The 20752-nt window shown below is 39.1% G+C and overlaps 1 protein-coding gene and 1 non-coding gene across 2 annotated transcripts; both read right to left on the minus strand.

Moving 5' to 3' along the window:
* Positions 1-207: 207 nt before the first annotated feature.
* On the minus strand, positions 208-279 carry TRNAW-CCA (transfer RNA tryptophan (anticodon CCA)). Its single transcript has one exon. It is a non-coding gene; the product is annotated as a tRNA-Trp (tRNA).
* Positions 280-2539: 2260 nt separating this feature from the next.
* On the minus strand, positions 2540-6389 carry LOC149836461 (SNF1-related protein kinase regulatory subunit beta-1-like). The gene is made up of 4 exons (XM_090007000.1): positions 6038-6389; positions 4065-4240; positions 3745-3907; positions 2540-3082 (listed from the first exon to the last, which is right to left on the minus strand). Exons 1-4 carry the CDS (start codon positions 6254-6256, stop codon positions 2768-2770), a joined length of 873 nt encoding a protein of 290 aa, XP_089863126.1. The 5' UTR covers positions 6257-6389; the 3' UTR covers positions 2540-2767.
* Positions 6390-20752: the final 14363 nt, after the last annotated feature.

Raw genomic sequence — 20752 nt, forward strand, 5'->3', positions numbered from 1 at the left:
TTATTATTATTATTATGATTTTAGACTAATAACTTTTGTTGCTTGAAATTGACACCCAGCGGGGATACGATGGCGTCAGACCGATAAAGTGAAGGTCGCGTGTTCGTTCAACCCTCACCGCATTTTTTTTAAAATTATTTTTGCCTATGAAAAGAAAATAAAAAAAAATTGAATCTCGTTAGGAGATATCGGGGGGGGAAGGGGTATTGAACCCGACGTGAATCGAACACGCAACCTTCTGATCTGGAGTCAGACGCGCTACCATTGCGCCACGGATCCGTTTGTTGTTATTATATGTAACAAAATTTATTCATAATTTCATCCCTTGACTTTTGTTTTTTTGAAAGGCAAGATGAGGTTAGGCAGACCCCCACCAGTTACACAACATACCATTGGTTTTGAACTTGCAACGTCCCAACACATGGTGACATGCACTATGGTATTGACTATTGAATTGCGTCTAAAACCATAACCAGATCCACAGGCACAATGTTAGATTGGGTCGTGTACAAGCGACCGTAGATGGACATTGCACTCTCTCTCTCTCTCATGCCCTGGAGGATCATATTCATATGAGCAAGAAGCGTGCACTTAACGCATGGACCATATGGCTGAAACAAGTGGGATCAAGGGTTCTCCATACCAATCTAAGAAGCAGACGTTCATGGGACCAAACATAGGCTTACAACATGTAAGCAACCCGTATTACAACAAATATCTGCATAGATCATTTTAGATACCAGTTGCATTTGAGGCTGGCAAATGCACCAATCCACTAGTAACTCAGCTTGGTTTGGCTCAGCAATTGGCTTGCTCTGGCTCAAAAAAAGGCTTGTATCCAGATTTGGAAAAAGATAAAACCAAACCCGGATGCAACTAGATTAAAGCCCGGTATTTACACTTAATCAGGTCAGGTTTTTGGCGGATTCGTCTTTTAGTCGGATTTGGGTTGAGGTTTGAATGCAAAACTTAGTACCAAGCCCGAATCCTGTTATTAAACGAATCTAGATTTGGCTATCAAACCCACTTAATGAACTCGGATTCAGGTTGCACCCGAAGGGTTTACATCCCTATCTATGGACTACAAGTGCCTACACAGTTTCGTGGCTGCTGCCTCTGATGCTGGAAGCCAGGTTGGAGCCTGGCCTACCAGACCAATGTTGGTCGAACCCATTTAGCCGAAACTGACTAACCTCAGTGAAACCCACTTAGTCAAACTGAGTCAGGTTAGACCATGGCGACAATCTATTTGTTACATGTGCTTTGCATAAATAGGCCTCACCATAAAAATATCATTATTTTATTGGTGGTATTTCCAATGGCGGATATTATACTGACCAAACACCTCGTTCCAAATGCCAAAAGAACACAATATTTTCAAAATATCACTTCTTTTGAAACTATGGCCTTTTTATCACAATAGTAAGGCAATATAAACTCTTTTCCAAGGGTCGATTCCTACTAAATCGGGTATGCTGAACGCATCATGAGATTCCAACTCATTATAGGCGCAATATATTGTAGCCAATATATATCTATATTTGCTACAGTCGATTGTATTTACAGTCGATTTAGCAAACAGTGTATTTTTTGTTTCGCATCTAACCCCATAGATTTGATCTACATATTTTTATTAATGGGAACCGGCTTTTTTTTTTTTTTTTGCAGAAATCTAACCTTTAAACAGGCTTTTCTAGTGATAAAAAAATCAACTGTTATAAATGCATCAATTTTTTTACTCATAAAAGCATTTTTTTTTTATCGAAAAACAGTGATCTAAGTTTTTTTTTTTTGTTTAGTTACTCGGAGAAACCCAAAGCCTGGTAGCAAGTAGATCATAAATCAACCCCAAAAGAGAAAATTTGGTGGCTATAAGACCCTTACCCCAAGGCCTACGCTGGCCGTTGGCTTGTGCTGGGAGGTGACGCCCACATGAATTGAACCTTAACCACCAGTATGATAGCCAAGGTTCATTCCCAGTACACCAACCCCCTTGAGGCGATCTAAGGGTCAATTCCTACCAAATTGACCATGCTAAAAACGTCTATGAGGTTAGATTAAGTGAAAACAACTGGCCACGAGATTCCAATTTGATTGTAGGTCAACAGACTATAAGGAAATGAGATAAGTCTATCGAAGACTATATCCAGAGGGCCAGGATGATCGGCCATCAGTTAGCCATGGTGTAACAAATATATCTTTTATATATATATATATATATATATATATATATATATATATATATATATATATATATATATATATATATATATATATATATATATATATATATTCCTGAGAATGAGATTTAGGACCATGGGCCTCACTGACAGCTGGACAAACCAACTCAGATTCTCAGGCTTCAAGGGAGCCCAAAACTAAGTGTGGAACTGCCTGTTTGCAAACATTACACCCCTAAATCCCCGACTTTCCATAAATTAAAACCTGCATAACTAATAAATCTCCAAATTAAGCCGAATCAGACGCATGGAAGTCTTAAAGCCCAAACCAAATGGAGAGAAAAAAAAAATCTCGACTTGGATCAACTTCCAACTTTTCAACTTCACTCTCCAATATTATTTTATACATAAACAGCAAAGAAGCTAATATAAATCAAGATCAAGAAAAGAAGAATAAATGAGATAAGAAAGTCTGATCTATTTAACAGAAAGGCCTCTGATGAACAAGAATGGGGACTACAAAAAGAGGAGGACGAGAAGAAAAGGTAAATTTAAAAGATGATCAGACTATGTACATTGTCAGTCTTTCACCTTCTTAGTGGCTTATACAGAACAACAGTGACATACTTCTCCTGGAACCTGTGGGTCAGACCAAGCGCCACAAGTGACTGAGAACCCCAACCTTTCTCTATGAAGAGATGGTTCAGGCCGACGTGATGAGGTCTCACAGGTGACTCTGGAGTGTCCTGAATTCCAAGGACTGTGAGGTGAATTTGAGGTGGTAACAGTGGTGGCTCCTTTGCAAAATCCTCCATAACTGGAAAGGGTTGGTTGAAGCTAGAATCTGGCGAAGGTGGAGCCTCAAACTCTGCCACACTTCCAACACAATCTGGAACATAGTCCTTCAGGAAAAAACAAGACCACAAATGTGAGTTAAGTAAAGCTCACTTTTAGCCAACCACAGAGAGAGAGAGAGAGTTGGTTCCTTTCATTCTTTTGGTCAGATTCATGCTAACAATGCTAACAAGACTGTTGTTTGTTTTCCATTCAATAATAGTATCAAGCTGAGATTGAGAACCATTGGATGTTTCCATTTTTTATTGATCAGTGACAGCCATGGTGATGCATATGATAGCTTTTCAGTGACAATGTTGTAAAAGGGGAGAGCACGTTTTGAAAATGCGTCCACTGCACAAAGAAAATGCTAGTCTGAATGTTCCATTAGAGAAATAAGGCGGGACCGATGCCGTGTCAGGCATTTTCGGATAGTTTCCAATGCACCAATGAACATTATAGTTATGGCATCTATAGTATCAAGTCTTTAGGAAAATATCGGCTATCAAGAGGTTCCAACCATTCTCTTGATCCCATCTCCCCCCTAGATGCAGTGATAGACTGAAACACCTAAAGTACCAGGCTACCATACAAAGTTTCAAAACAAAAAATTTCTTGATATAAAAAGTTGTAGTAATGCATGGGGTTTATTTGATTTTGTAAACTATTGTCCTTCATGAGTTCACTTGAAGTCTTCAGATATCAGACTACAAGAAAAACTAATTCATACCTGCACGTCAAGGATATTACTGACATGGCCCATCTCATCTGGTACTTTAGGAAGATCAGGAATGCATCTCCGTTCACCATCTACAATAAATTTGTACAGGTAAATACCAGACGGAAGAACCAACAGAATGACATGATCCTTCCCCGATCTCATTAGCGTTTTCCTGCAACAATCCATACATAAATTGGATACAGCTGGTCTAACTTTTATGTTTGCAATCTAGCTATAGTTTAGATAAAATCGTAACAGAAAAAAAAAACGTAAATAAACTTAGAAAGCCAGTGCATGTATCAATTGCAACCAGCTAAAGTACTACATACCTTGACGTCCAGTTGTCCCATGAACCTTCAACAGCAATATCATTGCCCCCAAAGCTCCAGGTGATCAAAACTGGGATTTCTGGCTCTTGAGGAAGGTCTCCATACAAGTCATTTGTCCAAGGCTGATTGGGTGTTGGATGAAGTTCTGAAGGTCTAGGCAGCGGAGGTACAGGCTCCTGCCAAATTTATATGCTGCCCAATCAATCAAGCTAGTTTCATTTTTTGTAGACTCAAACTGTTAAAAGGCAATGCAGGACAACTAAATCACAAATATAAGGGGATGTGGAATCTGCATTGAAGGCAATCTTGTTTCTTCAATTTCTGATTCAACTAATTTCACACGGTATAAAGTCAAGAAAGATCAGACATGCAAGCTTTCCTTAGGCATTCTCAAATACGACATCCTTAAGTCTGAACATTTTAGAAATCCTTAACTCTTTAGCTGTTCGGACATGGGCCCAAGCTCACCTGATTATCTTAGAATTTGTCCAGCAGCAAAATATTGCGCCATTCACAACCACTAAAGTGTTGTAAATCATGGGTCATTAGGCACCTAGAAACTATGCGTTCCGCCAGGTTGCAAATCATGAACCAAGCTAGAGAACCTGGTAACTATTCTCCAATCAGATTGACTACAGTTGAAACAACAGGAATATCTAGCGAGAAAACAGATAAGTTGCGCTCAACAACAATGAAATAGACATTAGGAGAGAAAGGAAGAACACTGAGCAACTTCGAAAGTACAGGAAGCCAATGCATAAATACAGTTACAATTTAGAACGAGTAACGTAATCAATCCAAACTTTGACAAAAAAAAAAAGGATCTTTGCCCACAAACATTTCTACATGTCCAAGAAAGATAAAATTGATCATTCTTAAGAGGACAATGGTTTTTCCAAGAACATTTTCAGTCTGCAAAGCAGGTTGACACTAGATAGTTGTCCCTCAAAATTGGAACAATGTTAATGCAGCAAAACCAGTCTGGTATGAATTGTTCTTATAGCCAAGGCAATCAAACCATGGACTACATCGTCCCTAAAATCTGAATAAAGTTAATGCAGCAAACCCTTGTTTTAGGGCCGGATATTTTAACTGAACAAGAAAAAAATGGTGCAATACAGCATCTTAGAAGGAAAATTTAACTTTATACAAGTCCCGAGGGTTTGAGCAAAGATCTCGCAGACTAGAACTCCACATACAAGCCGATCAGTTGCATCAAAGGAAGAAAGCAAAGCGAAATAAACGTTGACACATCATAAACTCAATGAACAAGTGCATTCAACCTAATTTCAGGACAGAAAAATAAAACACAGATGGTATAACCAATCGTTTAGTCACGCAAGTTCTCAGGGAAACAGAGGATAAGTATATGGAAAGAGGGGAATACCTAATCGCAGGCAGAGCCAAAATCACGACTAAACTTAGCATCAAACAATGACAACTTGATCTACCGCGAGATCTAAGAACAGAAACTGAAATAAGATCATCATCAGAATCCTTTTTTAGATTCCGCACCTTTTAACTAAATACGCGCCTAAGAGATCCAATAGCATAAGAAGAAGAGACTAGCGTCTTCATTCCATCAGAAACGGATTGCTGAACTATTTATTTCGCAAATAGACTTCACAGCTTCAGTCTTTACAATCTAAAAACTACTCTTCAGATCCCAATTCTTTCACCGAAATACACACACACACACACACACACACACACACACACACACACACACACACACACACACACACACATACATACACACACACACACAATTCTATCACCGAAACGCGGTGCGCACACACAAACTCGGACCCCGAAATTACAGAAAAAGGAACTTAAAAATTAAAAAAAATACGAGAGAGAGATGAAAAAGGAAACAAGACAACCAGAAAATCGCGGAGATTGCAGAAAAGGAAGAAAGGAAAAAGAAAACAATGAGGAAGATTTTGTCGTAGTAGCATTCAGATCCAGGTTACCAGGGGAACGAAGGGGACCGGAGACCGGGATCTCCTGGGGCTCTGCGGTGGCGAATTCGCGAACGAGTCGAGGGACGCCGGCCGGGCGATCCCGCAGGGTCCCGGCGAGATTTCCGCCGGGAAACCGGCCGGGAAGTTCCCTCGGGCGCCGTCCTGCCCAACTCCCCGCTCCCGAGCGGCAATCTCGCCCCCTCCCTCGGCAACGTTCGCGTTTCCCATTCCTCTCTGCGCCTCGCCCCTCCTTCTCGGATCCCTCTACGGGAGGACAGAGAGCATCGGATTCTCCACAAGAACGATGCGCCCCGCCGGCAGAAGGGGGTTTTGCAGAGAGAGAGAGAGAGAGTAGGAAATGGCGATGGGAAAGGAAAGAGGTATTCTGAATTCAGAGAGCGAGTGGCAACTAGAATCCATTTTTTAAATTTCAAATGAAATTACATAAATGTATTGACGGGATCGAAATGACGATTTTGTCTCTTGATATCTTTCATGACGATTCTGCCCCTAATTGGATGGATAATGACTTGTTTTTTTTAGCTTTTTTTATTTTATTTTGAGATCAGTGACCTGAGGAAACCGCACCCGGCACGAAGACCTGGTCGCGCTGGCTCGGCCTGCTATACCTACGGTCGTCGTGCCGGCATCATAAAATTCTGAAGATAATAGAACCCCTGACTTATGCTACGCGTTGGCTTACAAAGAGGGGCGATGCTCATGAGAATCGAACCTTGACTCCCGTCTTAGCAGCCAAGGCCGCACCCCACTACCCCAAACCCCCTTGGGGAGATCAGTGGACCCATGGAGCGGGTAGGGTCCCATTGATGGCATCATGAGTAGGGGTGGCAATTTCTGACACGACCCGCCAACCCGCCTCTTAGGCAGGTTCGGGTTGGGCTTAAGCCAACCCGTTTAATAAACGGGTCAACCCGTGTAACCCGTTTATTAAACAGGTCGGGTTCGGGTTGGGGGTATGCCAACCCGCCAACCCGTTTAATAAATGGGTTAGGCGGGTGGGTCGACCCGCCAATCCGACCCGCCAACCCGGCTCCCAACCCGCCAACCTGCCTACCTGCCAACCCGATCCATCAACCCGCCAACCTGACCCGCGAACCTGAAAACCTGTTTACCCGACCCAACCCATTTATTAAATGGGTTGGCGGGTCGTGTCGGGTTACCCGTTTATTAAACGGGTCGGGTTCGTGTTTGCCACAGCCGACCCGTTTAATAAACGGGTCGGGTTCGGGTTGAGGTATGCTGACCCGCCAACCCGACCCGATTGCCACCCCTAATCATGAGGACTTGTGGGGCCCATACAGAGTTTGGATGCTTTATCTTATGCGGCCTCGGATGCCGTTTCAGTTTCGAGGTTGAGTTGAGGGTCATCAATGGCACGCAAGGTATTTAGGGATGCAAACGGGTCGGATCAGGTATCTGACCTGTCAGTGCTGTCAGCAGATCGGGTATCTGACCCATCAGAGTGTACCCAAACCAGCCTCTTCCCGTCAAGAAAATGAAATGCCAAACCCAGGCCCATGTCCGGTGGGATATCCAATCTAAATCATAGCCCAAACCTGGCCCACTTATTACTCCGATCCACCTGAATAATATTCTAATCAGCATTTTCTATGCCCATTCCCTGGTGTTTTCGAGTTTGGTGGGTCGGGTCTGTGTACCAGATAAAGTCACCCAACCGTTTGACAGCCTTAGGTTTAATCATGGTAGGTTTGAATCTAAATCCAAATTCAGATCCAAGTCTGGATAACTTCATGCAATGTGAAGCTGAATCCTGGTCCGAATTCTATATCGTAAACTGGGTCTGAGAAAAAAAAAGTTGAAAACAAGTTTTCTACATGCAAAAAGTATAGAACACGGATTTGATCTGAACCAGGGCATAAGTTCGATGGAAAATTGTGACTCAAATCAGAATCCAAATCCAGACAGACCAATTGGATGAATCATGAATCTGAGTCCCACGTAATTCCACTTTCAAAATTTATTTTAAGATCCATACTCCATAATAAGTTGTTGGATTTGAATCGGAGATGCAACTAAACCCGAACCATAGCCTACCACCTAACGTGCTTTTGACCTTGTCTACTCCCATTGACTTGGACTAGAGAGCCAAGCCTAGACTCAAGAATTGCGTTGATCACGTGCCGTGGTTTGAATCCTGACCCAAGACATGCTTGGGTTGTGAAGCAAATCAGGCTATATCACAGGGATTCTTTAACTTGTCCTCGTGTCATGTCCCTTTGTATACTATTTTTAATGAAAAATCGCACCAAAATGGCGTGTCTCGTGTCCTTTTACCCGTGTTCTTGTGACAGAGAAATCATGATCAAGACAACCATATTTAGAACTAGAGCATCTCAATTTCTTATAAATAAATATTAAAAGAGCTCTCAAGTTCTTTTGATATAGATAAATATTAGAAGAGCTCTAGAGAAGATTGAAATCCATTGGCCAATTCTAGTTTCATTTGCTTTTCTAATTGCCACATTGTTACTTGTTTTTTTGAATGTCGACCGAATTTAGATTAGTTTGGGCATAGATTAGATTAATGGAGGTTAACCCTGTTCTTTATATGAGAGTTACGTGAATATTTTTTAGGTCAAACTAAGTCTTCACCTAGTCCTAGCCCAACTCGACTCGCTCCGAGTTGGGCCTCAAGACTGACTTCGAGTGGGTTACCCAAGTTCAAAGGTCAACAAAGACTTGGTTAGATGAAACTGCGCCAACTCCTAACACCTGAATCAAGTCCACTGAGACATTGTTGACCGGTCGAAGCAGTTTCATTGATCATCTTGTTCCAACTTGGGACACATACTGTCGGGCCTCAAGTCTTGACTTCAAGTGGGTCAACCAAGCTCAAGGTCAGCTGAACCTGAGCCCACTCCAAACTTGGGAGGCTTGGGTAGTCAAGCGGGTGATCCCATCATTTTACGTATTTGAGGGGCAAGCTAGAAATTTTCGCCAAGAAAGTCTAGACGTTGGATAATTTAATTTGGATATTCGGGAGTGACCTGTTGATGACGTGGAAACACGTGTGCATAGGTACGTGAAGCTGCCCCGTACCGTACGAGGACTGAGCGGCATTCACTAATTTAATAAATAATAAATGAAATTATTGAAAAGCCCTTTATACTATGCAGATAAAGCATGGAACGGTAAAATGACCAAAACGCCCCCGACTGAATCAACGCCGGATTTTAATGACAAATTGAGTTTGCGGGGTGTCAAGGGGTCGGGGTTTGATTTGGACTCAGGTACAACCAGACTTGAACCAGATTTTCAGGTATGGTATCAGATTCGGAATCAGATCTAATCGGGTCTACTATAAGAGAATTCATAACTAGACTCGATAAGAATTATATGAACCATGCCCCGGAAAAATAATATTGTTTTATCATTTTTACATTGAAAATTTGTGGGTCTTAATCGAAACTTTGGTCGAGCCTGGGTCTAGTATAAAATTTTAAAAACTATACCCAGGTCCATGTATTAATCAGACCTTTGGGTTCGGATGTGGGTCTTAATCGGGTCTTCTTGTTTATCACCATACCCGGACCCTATAAGGTTTGGTTCGGGGGTAAACCAGCCCGACACACCTAATACACAACCTACACGAGAACGGGTATCATTTTGCCTCTTTTTTTTTTTGTTGGGTGGCGATTAGAACATTTTAAAATCATAGTTGGTAAAAGTAAAATCCTTGAGGTCCGCCTCTTTGCCCACAAGGGACAAGGGTGAGTGCATCCAGCTTGGACATCGTTGCAAACGATACCACCCCGGAGTTAGCCAGTAAGGTGGTTGTGATGAACAGGGTCAAACCCCACTGACACACGGGTGTATAGCTTTCACTTGTTGTAAAGATGCTTTACGTGGGTTTTAAATTTCATATTCACTGGTCGGCGCTCCTACTAAATTAGCCGATAACTTATGAGTAATCACCTACATTTGTTACTATACTAACAAGATTTTTTTTTAAAGGCAAGCTGGAGTTAGGCAAAGATACCATTGGGATTTGAACTTGCAACGTTCCAACACAAGGTGAAAGGAACTAGCTGCTCCTACCAGAAAAGCGGAGCCCCAGTTGGTACTGTACCAACAAGATGTAACATCATAATGTAAGGTTTTTCATGCTTTGTGAAGGTATTGAAAGTTCATCTCTTTAGTTTCCTCCAAACAACTTTATTCTTACAAAATGGTAGCTATTTTTATGGTCATCTACTCATCATCACTAAGTCTAATAACATAAGCCATTAAAAGCTGGTCTTTTTCTAAAATATTTTGGGTTTTAAAACTAAAAATAAATGAATAAAATGCTTATCTGGTTTTTATGGAAGATTTAGCAATTTCATGAACCGGCCACCATGTTAGCACTTTTTTTCCGATCTCTTAATTTTGAACCCTAAAAATGTTATATATATATATACATATATATATATATATATATATATATATGTGTGTGTGTGGATAACTGAAATATGTAAACCAGCCAAATATGTAAACTGTGCACCAAGATTTTCATAGGTTTTTTTTTTTTTTAGAGAAAATAAATCAAGCAAAAACAGGGACAGACGATATAACATGGTGCGGTCATTCAGACCTACATCCATGGAAGAAACGGAGCTTTCTTTCTTATTCAAATCTATACACACAGCGTACACCCTTGATTTATAAGAATGAGGCCACAACAAAAGACGACAACACAACCTGAAACCAGAGGAAAGATAAGAAGGGATAGACACAAAAACTGCCTATCTCGTAACAGACGGAGGGAATCAAGGATACACGGGATATCATGATTCAGATATCTTTCAACACTCCCCCTCTCCTCTAGTGGAGTGTAGATATTGATGCAGCTCCACTTGTCAAGAAAACTCTCATGCTGATTTTGAGTTAATGCTTTGGTAAGGCCATCTGCCACCTGATCACAGCTTTTTGTATACTTAGTAGATATTTCACCTTTTTGAACTTTTTCTCTTACATAGTGACTTTCAATCTCAATATGCTTAGTTCTTTCATGGAATACAGGATTCGCAACTATGTGAATGGTTGCTTGGTTGTCACAATGTAAGAGGATAGGAGCTCTGAAGGTAACTCCTATTTCAGTTAATAATATCTTCATCCATGTAAGCTCACTGGTTGTCGTAGCCATAGCTCGATATTCTGATTCGGCGCTAGAGCATGCCACAACTTCTTGCTTTTTGCTTTTCCAAGATACAAGATTTCCTCCAACAAATACGCAATAGCCTGAGGTAGATCTTCTGTCAAAGCTTCCTGCCCAATCTGCATCTGTAAATCCATCAATGTCAGTGTGATTGTTTCTTTTATACAATAAATCCATACCTGGAACCTTTTTTAGGTATCTTAAAATTTGATCAATGAGTTGCCAATGACTCTTCTTCGGCGCATGCATATATTGACTTGCCAAACTAACACCATAAGTGATGTTAGGTCTTGTGATGGTCAAGTAAATGAGTCTTTTTACAAGCTTCTGATATCCTTCTTTGTCAACAATTTCTTCTTCTAAGTCTTCATCCAACTTTAACAAGAGTGTTAGGAGGCTTGCTTTTAAGTTTTCCAGTTTCTTGAAGGTCTAGAGTGTATTTTTGCTGACATAGAATGATTCCCCTTTTTTGAATGAGCGAGTTCAATTCCCAAAAAATATCTTAGACACCCTAGATCTTTGATGTCGAATGATCTCTGAAAGAAAGTCCTTGCTTCTCTGATAAGCTCCTTGTTGGAACCTCTTATAATGATGTCATCAACATATACAAGCACAAGAATAATATCATGGCCCTTTTTCTGAATGAAGAGGGAATTGTCAGCATTGCTTCTAGTAAAACCACATTGTAGAAGAACACTACTTAACTCATGGTGCAAGGCCCTTGGAGATTGTTTTAATCCATAGATAGCCTTATGAAGATAACATGCACGTTTTGAGTTTCCTTCCACCGGATGCCCAGGCGAAAGTTTCATATAGACTTCTTCTTTTAATTCCCCTTGAAGAAACTCATTTTTGACATCGAGTTAATACATGCCCCAATTTAAATTACATGCAATGGACATGATCACACGGACAATGTTCATCTTTGCCACAGGGGCAAATGTTTCTTTATAGTCAATCCCTTGTGTTTGAGTGTAGCCTTTGGCAACAAGCAGAGCCTTATATCTTTCGATACTTTCATCATTGTTGTATTTTATTTTAAAAAGCCATTGACACCCAACAACCTTTTTTCTGAAAGGGAGGTCAGCAATGTCCCACGTGCCATTCTGTTGTAGGGCATTAAGTTCTTCCTTCATGGCTTGTTTTCAGACGGGATTATCTTTGATTTCTTCATAGTTATTTAGAACTTTTGTTGATGATATTTTGGTAAGGAAGGCTTTATACTGACTGGATATTTTGTTGTAACTTAAATGATTCTCAATCGGATGCGCAATAGCGGAATAAGTAATGTAGTCATGTAAGTGACTTGGAGTCTTAATATTTCGTTGAGACTGTCTAACAAGTTGAGAGTCCACATTGATGGTGGTGATCTCTAGAGATGGCTGGGATTCCACTTCACTGGAAATGACAAATTCATCATAATTGTCAATGCTAGGAAGAACTATCTCCCCCTGATGAGTACTTCTGATGACATCTTCTGAGAAATAAGGAGTGTTTTCTTCGAAACTGACATCTTGGGAAATGTATACCTTTTTCTTTTCCATGTTGTAACACCTATATCCTTTTTTAGATGTAGAATACCCCAAGAAGAGACATTTAGTAGCCCGTTTGGTAAGTTTATCTTGTCCTGACTTTTTGTTAGCAATATAGACGACACAGCCAAAGGTTCTCATATGGCTAATATTTAACTTCCTTCCTTTTAGAATTTTTAGAGGTGACCAGTTATCAAGTTTTTTGCTTGGGAGGCGATTTATGATATAACAAGCATTCATCACAGCATCACTCTAGACAATTTTAGGTACTTTCACTTGAAAAAGTAAAGCCCAAGTAACTTTCAAAAGATGTCGATTTTTCCTTTCTACCACTCTATTCTGTTGGGGAGTACCAACACAAGTAAATTGATGATCGATCCTTTTTTCTTTTTCGAATTCATTGAAGCAAACATTTTTGTATTTCGTTCCATTATTTGATCTTATGCATTTTACTTTTATCCCATACTGAGTTTTTACCATGAGAAAGAAAATTTTGAATTTTTCAAACACTTCATCTTTGGATTTAAGAAGATAAAGGCAGGTGACTTTAGAAAAATCATTTATAAAAAACAGGTAGTACTTAAAACCATTATGAGACTCAATAGAGGCTGGTCCCCACACATCCTAGTGAACAAGCTGAAACACATTAGAATCAGAATTAGCAAAAGGAAGACGAATCATTTTGGCGTACCGACACACCTCACAATGTTGACAATCAGACTGAAGTTGAGGAAGCAAAGATCTTAACGCTTGATTTGAAGGATGTCTCAACCGTTGATGCCACATATTGCTACTTTCTCCTGTAAGAAAAGCTTGACAATTTTTTTTCAATCACATAAAGTCTTTGAACAAGTTTTCCATCATCAATCTTCGTCCCAGTCACACGATCCTGAAAAATAACTTGATCAGGAGAAAAAATGGCATTCCAATTATTAGACTTGGTTATCCTTGAAACGGATAATAGGTTCGATGTGAGACTTGGAACTATGAGAACCTTGTTAGATTGATTGTTAAAAAACTGAATGTCACCAGTCTCACTAATCCCCATGGTAGATCCATTAGCTATAGTTACTTGATTCACTTTGTTTTCCTTTTTTACATTATGAAGGAAGATAGGCGAACTACTCATATAGTCAGATGCTCCAGAATCAATAATCCATACATTAGAGTTGTGATAATTACCTGAAGAGTTTGTTGTAGAGGTCGATGCTATCATTGCAAAATTTTTATCATTGGGTTTGCAAAGATTTTGAAGAAGTTCAGTTAGTTTCTGTAATGGCATAGAATTTTCCTTTTGGCTGCTATAAGCAACTTGAGCAGACAGGCTTTCAACAATCTGATGCTTGAGTCCAGTTGGCTTACCATGGAGAATCCAACATTTCGCTTTTGCGTGACCATCCTTTTTGCAATATGAGCAAGTAAGTCTTCTGCCTTTATTAATTTCTGTAATTTGTGTGTTCTTCTCTCCTTGATTGGGTTGCCACAAAGACTGCCTTTTGAGATTCATCTTGACTGGATGCCGAATTATTGGTCAGGGGGTTCATGGCTCTGCGTCGAGATTCTTCCCTCATTATCATAGCACTAACACTATTGACTGAAGGAAGCTCTGAAATCATGAGGATTTGACTTTTTAAATGTTCAAAATCTGATCCCAGACCAACAAGAAGTTGAAAGACTTTCTTGTTCTCTTAATTTTTTCAAGGATACAATATCACCATATGTGGCTGTATAAGCCTCGTATTCATCCCACATGATTTTCAGTTTTCCAAAATACTCCCCATAGGCTATTTCATTTTTAGTGAGTTTATGAATTTCACACGATAGTTGATACATACGAGCAATATTGTTTTGCTCGTTGTATAACTCTTTTGCAGTGTTCCATATCTCTTAAGCAGTATTCAGGAAGAGAAAACTTTCGACTATTTTAGTCTCCATGGAATTGAGAAGCCACGACATAACTAAATCATTGGTGGTTCTTCATTCACGATATTTCGGATCAGTAACGATAGGTCTTTGAATTTCATCCATAACATATTCTAATTTTGATCTACCACTTAAATATAGGGAAACAAATTTTAACCTATCTCGTAACAGACGGAGGGAATCAAGGATACTTCTGATATCACGATCCGGAGATCTTTTAATAGTTTTTTTCTAAAATTTTATCATACAGATGCGATCTAGATGTTTGGTTTTATAGAAAGAGACTCTTAGATCATCCGATTATGATGTATAAGAAGGATCTTTTAAGGCTTGAAAACCAAAGACTACAATTTTTTTTAAATATTCACGTATACAAAATCACATTTCTTGATCCGGTTACAAGGATCCAATAGTAGATTCCTAGCAAATGGACCATGTCAAATGCATCTGATGGGTAAGATTTGCAAAAAACTTATAAAAGTCTCGGTTCATACTAGTTTATATATTTTGCTGATTTATATATTTTAGTTTTTCACATATATGTATTAAAATGACCATTTGTGCCAATTGACCAGCTGTATATAGGGTTGAATGAGCTAGCTGAATATCTAGGTCACAGTATCATAACAGAGAGGTTTTAGGTTCGAACCTCCAAGGGTAATCCTCAGCTTACCAATCAAAAAATAAAATAAATTACTAGCATCTTTGCTGATGTGAGCAATGCATGCATGGCAGCACTCTCAAATTGATAACTAAAAAAAAAAAGAATAACGTAAATAATATATACTAAAACCTTGGTAGTTGATATCTACTTAGTGCGTATTAGAAGTCAACAAAAGTTTTTAATTATTAGAACAAATTTAAATGGTCATTGGTAGAATATGGTGCATGATTGAGCATTTCCAAATTCCAAGAGCAAATTTTTAAACTATAATCACCGTATTATATACTTCTTAGTTTAGGAAATCTTTTTAGAAAATCTAAATGAGCCGTTGAAAGCTATAGAAAAAGTTATCTACACTGCCTTGAAAATCTCCACTCTTAATGAACAGGGAGGGTTGGGTCTGCCTAACCCCAGTTTGACTATCAAAAAAATAAAAAACTTATGACTCGGTAAGCGATCGAGACGTGATCTGCAAATCTTTTTTTCAAAAAATAAGACATGAGGGCACATGATTTTCTCATTAATTATAATCAATAAAAATATTTTTGTTATGTTAACTTTATATATATATATATATATATATATCGTTAATACAGTATAACATATTAAATTTATTAAAAATAATAATAAAACATTGTTTGTGCATGTCATGAAAGTGTTATGTGTCGTATCCCCATGTTGTTAGTAGGAATGTAAACAGAACGGGTTTGGTTCTGGTACCCAACCAAACTGAACCCGTTTACTTGGGTTCAGTAGGAAACTTCAGAAACGATTAATAATGGAATTCGGGTTTAGTATTGAGTTTTGCATTCATGTCCCCATGTTGTTAGTAAGGATGAAAACATAACATGTTTGGTTCTGGTACCTGATCGAACCGAACCCGTTTACTCGGGTTTGGTAGGAAACTTCAGAACCTATTAATAATCGGATTTGAGTTTGGTATTGAGTTTTGCATGAAATCCGACAAAACCTGAAACCCGATTTAAACCTGACCTGATTAAGTGTAAATGTGGGGTTTTAAGCTAGTCAGTTACGGGTTTGGCTTTATCTAATTCCATCCGAATCCGATAAAACATCGGTTCCAGGTTTGGTTTTATCTAATTCCATTTGAGAATCCAAAATTGAACTCGATTAAGTCAGACATGGTAATGCCTAAACCCGACACGAGCCTACCCATTTACATCCCTAGGGCCAAAATGGCGTGTCCTTGTGACATAGGTCTAACAATATTGTGAGATACATGATGAAAATGGAAATCACATACCATTTGTTTGGCCTACCTTTGATTTTTTTTTTTATTTGGTACAGTCACGACTCTAGAGTGTACTTGGAAAACAAGCCTTTATTGTGTCTAACTGGTAGGGTTTTGGTTCCGACCCAGGTGGAACCAGACTTGGATCAGATTTTTGGGTTGGTATCGGGTTTAGTCTCGAGTCTAATGGGCTTCACTATAAGAAAAATCGGACCTGGACCCAATAAGAACTACATGAACCAAACCCATCATACTGGGTAAAACCATATTTTTATCATCTTTACATTGAAAATTTATGGGTTTTAATCGGAACTCAGGTTGGGTCTGGTATAAAATTTAAAAAACTATACCCGGTCCATGTATTAATCTGACCTTCGGGTCCGGACCCGGGTCTTAATCAGGTCTTTTTATTTATCATCGTACCCGGACCCTATAGATTTTGGTTCGGATTGAGTCCCGGTAAACCAGGCAGGTTGACACCCCTAGGAAAACAATCATCAAGAGCCATCACTTAATGGGCCTCCACCAGCCTTACATGACCCAACCAGGATAAATCAACGGCAGCCCCAATGTGCCAGCGGAATTCGATCCTGGGGCCTTCAGTTCGATGACGCCACTGATCACATGGGTAACCCCCGCGGTGATATTAAAATGCAATAGCCAATCAGGTCTTTTATTCCATACTTATTGTTAATTTATACTTTATAGATAAAATTCTTTAAAAAAAAGGAAAAAAACAAAAAACACCGACTTGCACACACATTGAGGATGTCTGCTTCACTTTAGATTCTGCTGTTTCTCTTTCTTTTTCTTTTTTTAATTTTTAATTGAAATAAAGGGGTTCGATGTTATCCCCGGTTAAATCATAGTCGCAAATATATATCAGCTCACTTTGAAAGTATCGTGTTCTTAATTGAGATATATTTAGCAAAAATAACGTGATATTCTCAAAATAATGAGATAATAATACCTCTAGTATTTTCGTATTTTTAAACATTTCTTATATTCTATAATGTGTTTACATTTTTATTTCAGATATACTCCGTCCTTTCTGACATTTTATCATAAAACAAATTTTTTTTTAAGTTATCACTTGTTTTTTCTTTGTCAAGAAAATCCTGATACAGAGCTTTAACTGAAGACCCATTGCTAAGACGAAGCAATTTTGCTCGACCATTTTTTGTTGTGAAACGTGGCCAAGTTCATGAACTCAAACCTTTTGCTATTAATTCATGAACTTTGTCACGTTTCAAGGTGCACAAAGATCTTCCAACAACGTTTATTGGTTGGATAAATTGAGAAGCGGTTTATTAATCGATCTTCATCCTCTATAGTTTCCGGAAGGAGCAATGAACTCAGCTTTGGATTGAAGGCCACTGCCACTCATCTTTCAGATGGACGGTGGTTATTCGCCTTGGTTTACATTATTTACCTTGATCTATAAAATGGTAGTCTCCTTTTTTAATCCTCTTTTCATTTCGAGTAAATTACGAAAAGGTGCAAACTTATCACCAATTTACATGAACCTGCATAATTCTTTTATTATCACATTTAACTGCTTAAGTTTTCATCTTTGTTGCAAAGAAAATATTGGTCCTAAAATAATTTGGTTGATCATAGTTTTGACCAAGAAAAAGTGAATTATTAAACAAACAAGAGGACGGCAAAAGATAATGTTAGTATTGATGAAGTAAAGATAGCTTTTTAGTATATTGAATGGATGAGGCATATGTGGATATGGATAAGTACAAGGACAAGGACAAGGACAAGGAAGACAAATTGACAAACCTGGTCATCCAAGACAAAGCACCACACAAAGAAAAATAGAAAACAAAGCAGTCAAAAGCATGTGTTTCTTTTCTTCTAAAAATCTTTTGGAGATTTTTTTCATTATTTTTTTTTTCATGAAGGACTAGGAAACCGGAAGCAGATCAGGTCATGCTGAACATGAGCGTTTTTTCTCATGCCGACATCGTAGCCGTCTATTTGCATTTTGGATGAATGCCACATGGTTTTATTGACTTTTGAGCTTTTTAAAATGCAAATAGGATCGCCGACGATGTCGGCATGAAAAAAAAATGCTCATGTTCAGCGTGACCTGATCTGCTTCCCTAGGAAACCACCCTTATAATCAGAGACCTAATCGCGCTGGCTATAGTCTAGTGTTGCTATTCTGACAGTATAAACCCATGACGCACCCCTTGCTCCCACAAAATCACCAAGCTTTGGCTGAGCAAGGGCTTATCCCTTGCCCTTGTTAATGCAAGGGGTTTGGCACTTATGAAAATGTGACCCTGACCACCCGTCTAGTGGCTAAGGCTCGTTTTACTGCACCAAACCCCTTGGGGGCTCTCTTCAATTATATATTAGAACATAAGATGGGTAGTAAGTTTTCTTTGGACGTTTTAAATGAACTTACAAAGAACTTTTCTTTCTTCTATTTCCCAACGAAATTTCATTTTCATTGTCTTGCAAGGAGAAATACAAAACCATGATAGTGATATGGATGATGAAATTGTCCTCAATGATGTTAACAAAACAGTGAGATGAATATAGGTGATATTGGTCGAGTACCATCTTTGTCTTCTACTCCCCTACCGAGATGGTATCCCATGTGGTAAGCGAGGTCCTGTGTCAAACTGAAGGCCCAGGATCGAATCCCTCTGCCGCATGGGGCGGCAGTTCAGGTAGCGGTCCATCTAACCCCAGATTGCCTTTCAAAAAAAAAAAAAATCTTTGTCTTCCACTGGTCTTCCACTTCTTTGGAAATGCAACCCTTGGTACCTTAAAAGTTACACTTTTTGTCCCTTAGTTGATCTTCATAATTGAGTGAGCAGTAATGCATAGACTGATGTGAATCCGTTGGTATGTGATCATGAACTTAGTTGCTCTTAAGGGTGGTGCGTTTGATTCACATAGAACATGGCATTGTTTCTAAACCACATTGTTAGACTTCATGAACTTGGTCATGTTTCTCATGCACTCTGAAGTGGAAATATTGGATTTCATGAACTTGGTTATGTTTCCTTGATGCACAAGGCTCAATAGCGCGTTTACCATAAGTAGGATTGACTAAAAGGTTTTTCCACCTAAAATTGCATTACAATGTTCTCGCTTACATTCCTCGGTAACTCGCGCCATTGGTGCTTCTAGCATGGTGTCCAATATCTGTCTTGTGATATTGGTATGTAGGGGTGTCGGCTGGTCAGGTCTGGTTCGAACTCAGGTGGAATCAGACTTGGCCCCAATTTTTGGGTATGATATCGATCGGGTCTGGACCTGGGTCTAATCGGATCCACCATAAAAGAAATCATACTCTGACCCGATGAGAACTACATGAACCATGTTTTAGAATATTGTGAAATTAATGTTATATTCTTATTTTAGAGTTTTTTCCCCAATTTGCTGTGATATTTTGAAGTTAACCTTTTTCAAATAAAAGCTTGTGGCTAGGCACCTCCTCTTAGTCAATGCATATCTTTAGATAAGACGATACAAGTATGACAAAAAATCACGCAACGTCTATAGGGATGCCAATGGATCGGATTTTATCTTATATCCAACTGAAGCTGACTCCATGTTGCCAGATTTGGTAAGCCAAAACCAGAAAAATTGGTAGCTGTGAAATGATTAGGTACTAAATCAGTGGCCAATCGTACTGGCCGTCCATCACGTACGTTGATGGACGGTTACATGCAAAAAAAAAAACATCAAAATGATGAGTTTTTCTGCCAAAGGGGCATTAGCGGCGATAAAATTGCCGTCAATGATCATTAGCAGTGATTTTTGTCACCACTAATGTTCATTTTTCTGCTCAGAGCATTAGCGGCGACAATTTTATTGCCGCGTTTGGCAGAAAAACTCATCAAAAAAGTGTGTTTTTTTTTGTACTCGCGATGAACAGTCAACGCATTTGACCACAGATTTAGTACCTATGAATTTTACAGCTACCAATCACTCGCCAAAACCATATCTGGCTATAATGGGATGTGGATATGGTTTTGAGTTTTTGCGACAAAATCCGATGGATATCTGAATCTGATCACATGTAAAAATCTGAGTTTTAGCTAGAATTTGAATTTTCACCATCTGAGTACAAATCCAAACCTTGACCCGTTTAGCCATTATACTATTAGTAGGATCTGGTATTAGCCACATCGGGACCGAATCCTAA

The sequence above is a fragment of the Nuphar pumila genome, chromosome 5 (genome assembly GCF_984573655.1).
Source record: "Nuphar pumila chromosome 5, dmNupPumi1.hap1.1, whole genome shotgun sequence".
NCBI classification, from domain to species: Eukaryota; Viridiplantae; Streptophyta; class Magnoliopsida; order Nymphaeales; family Nymphaeaceae; genus Nuphar; species Nuphar pumila.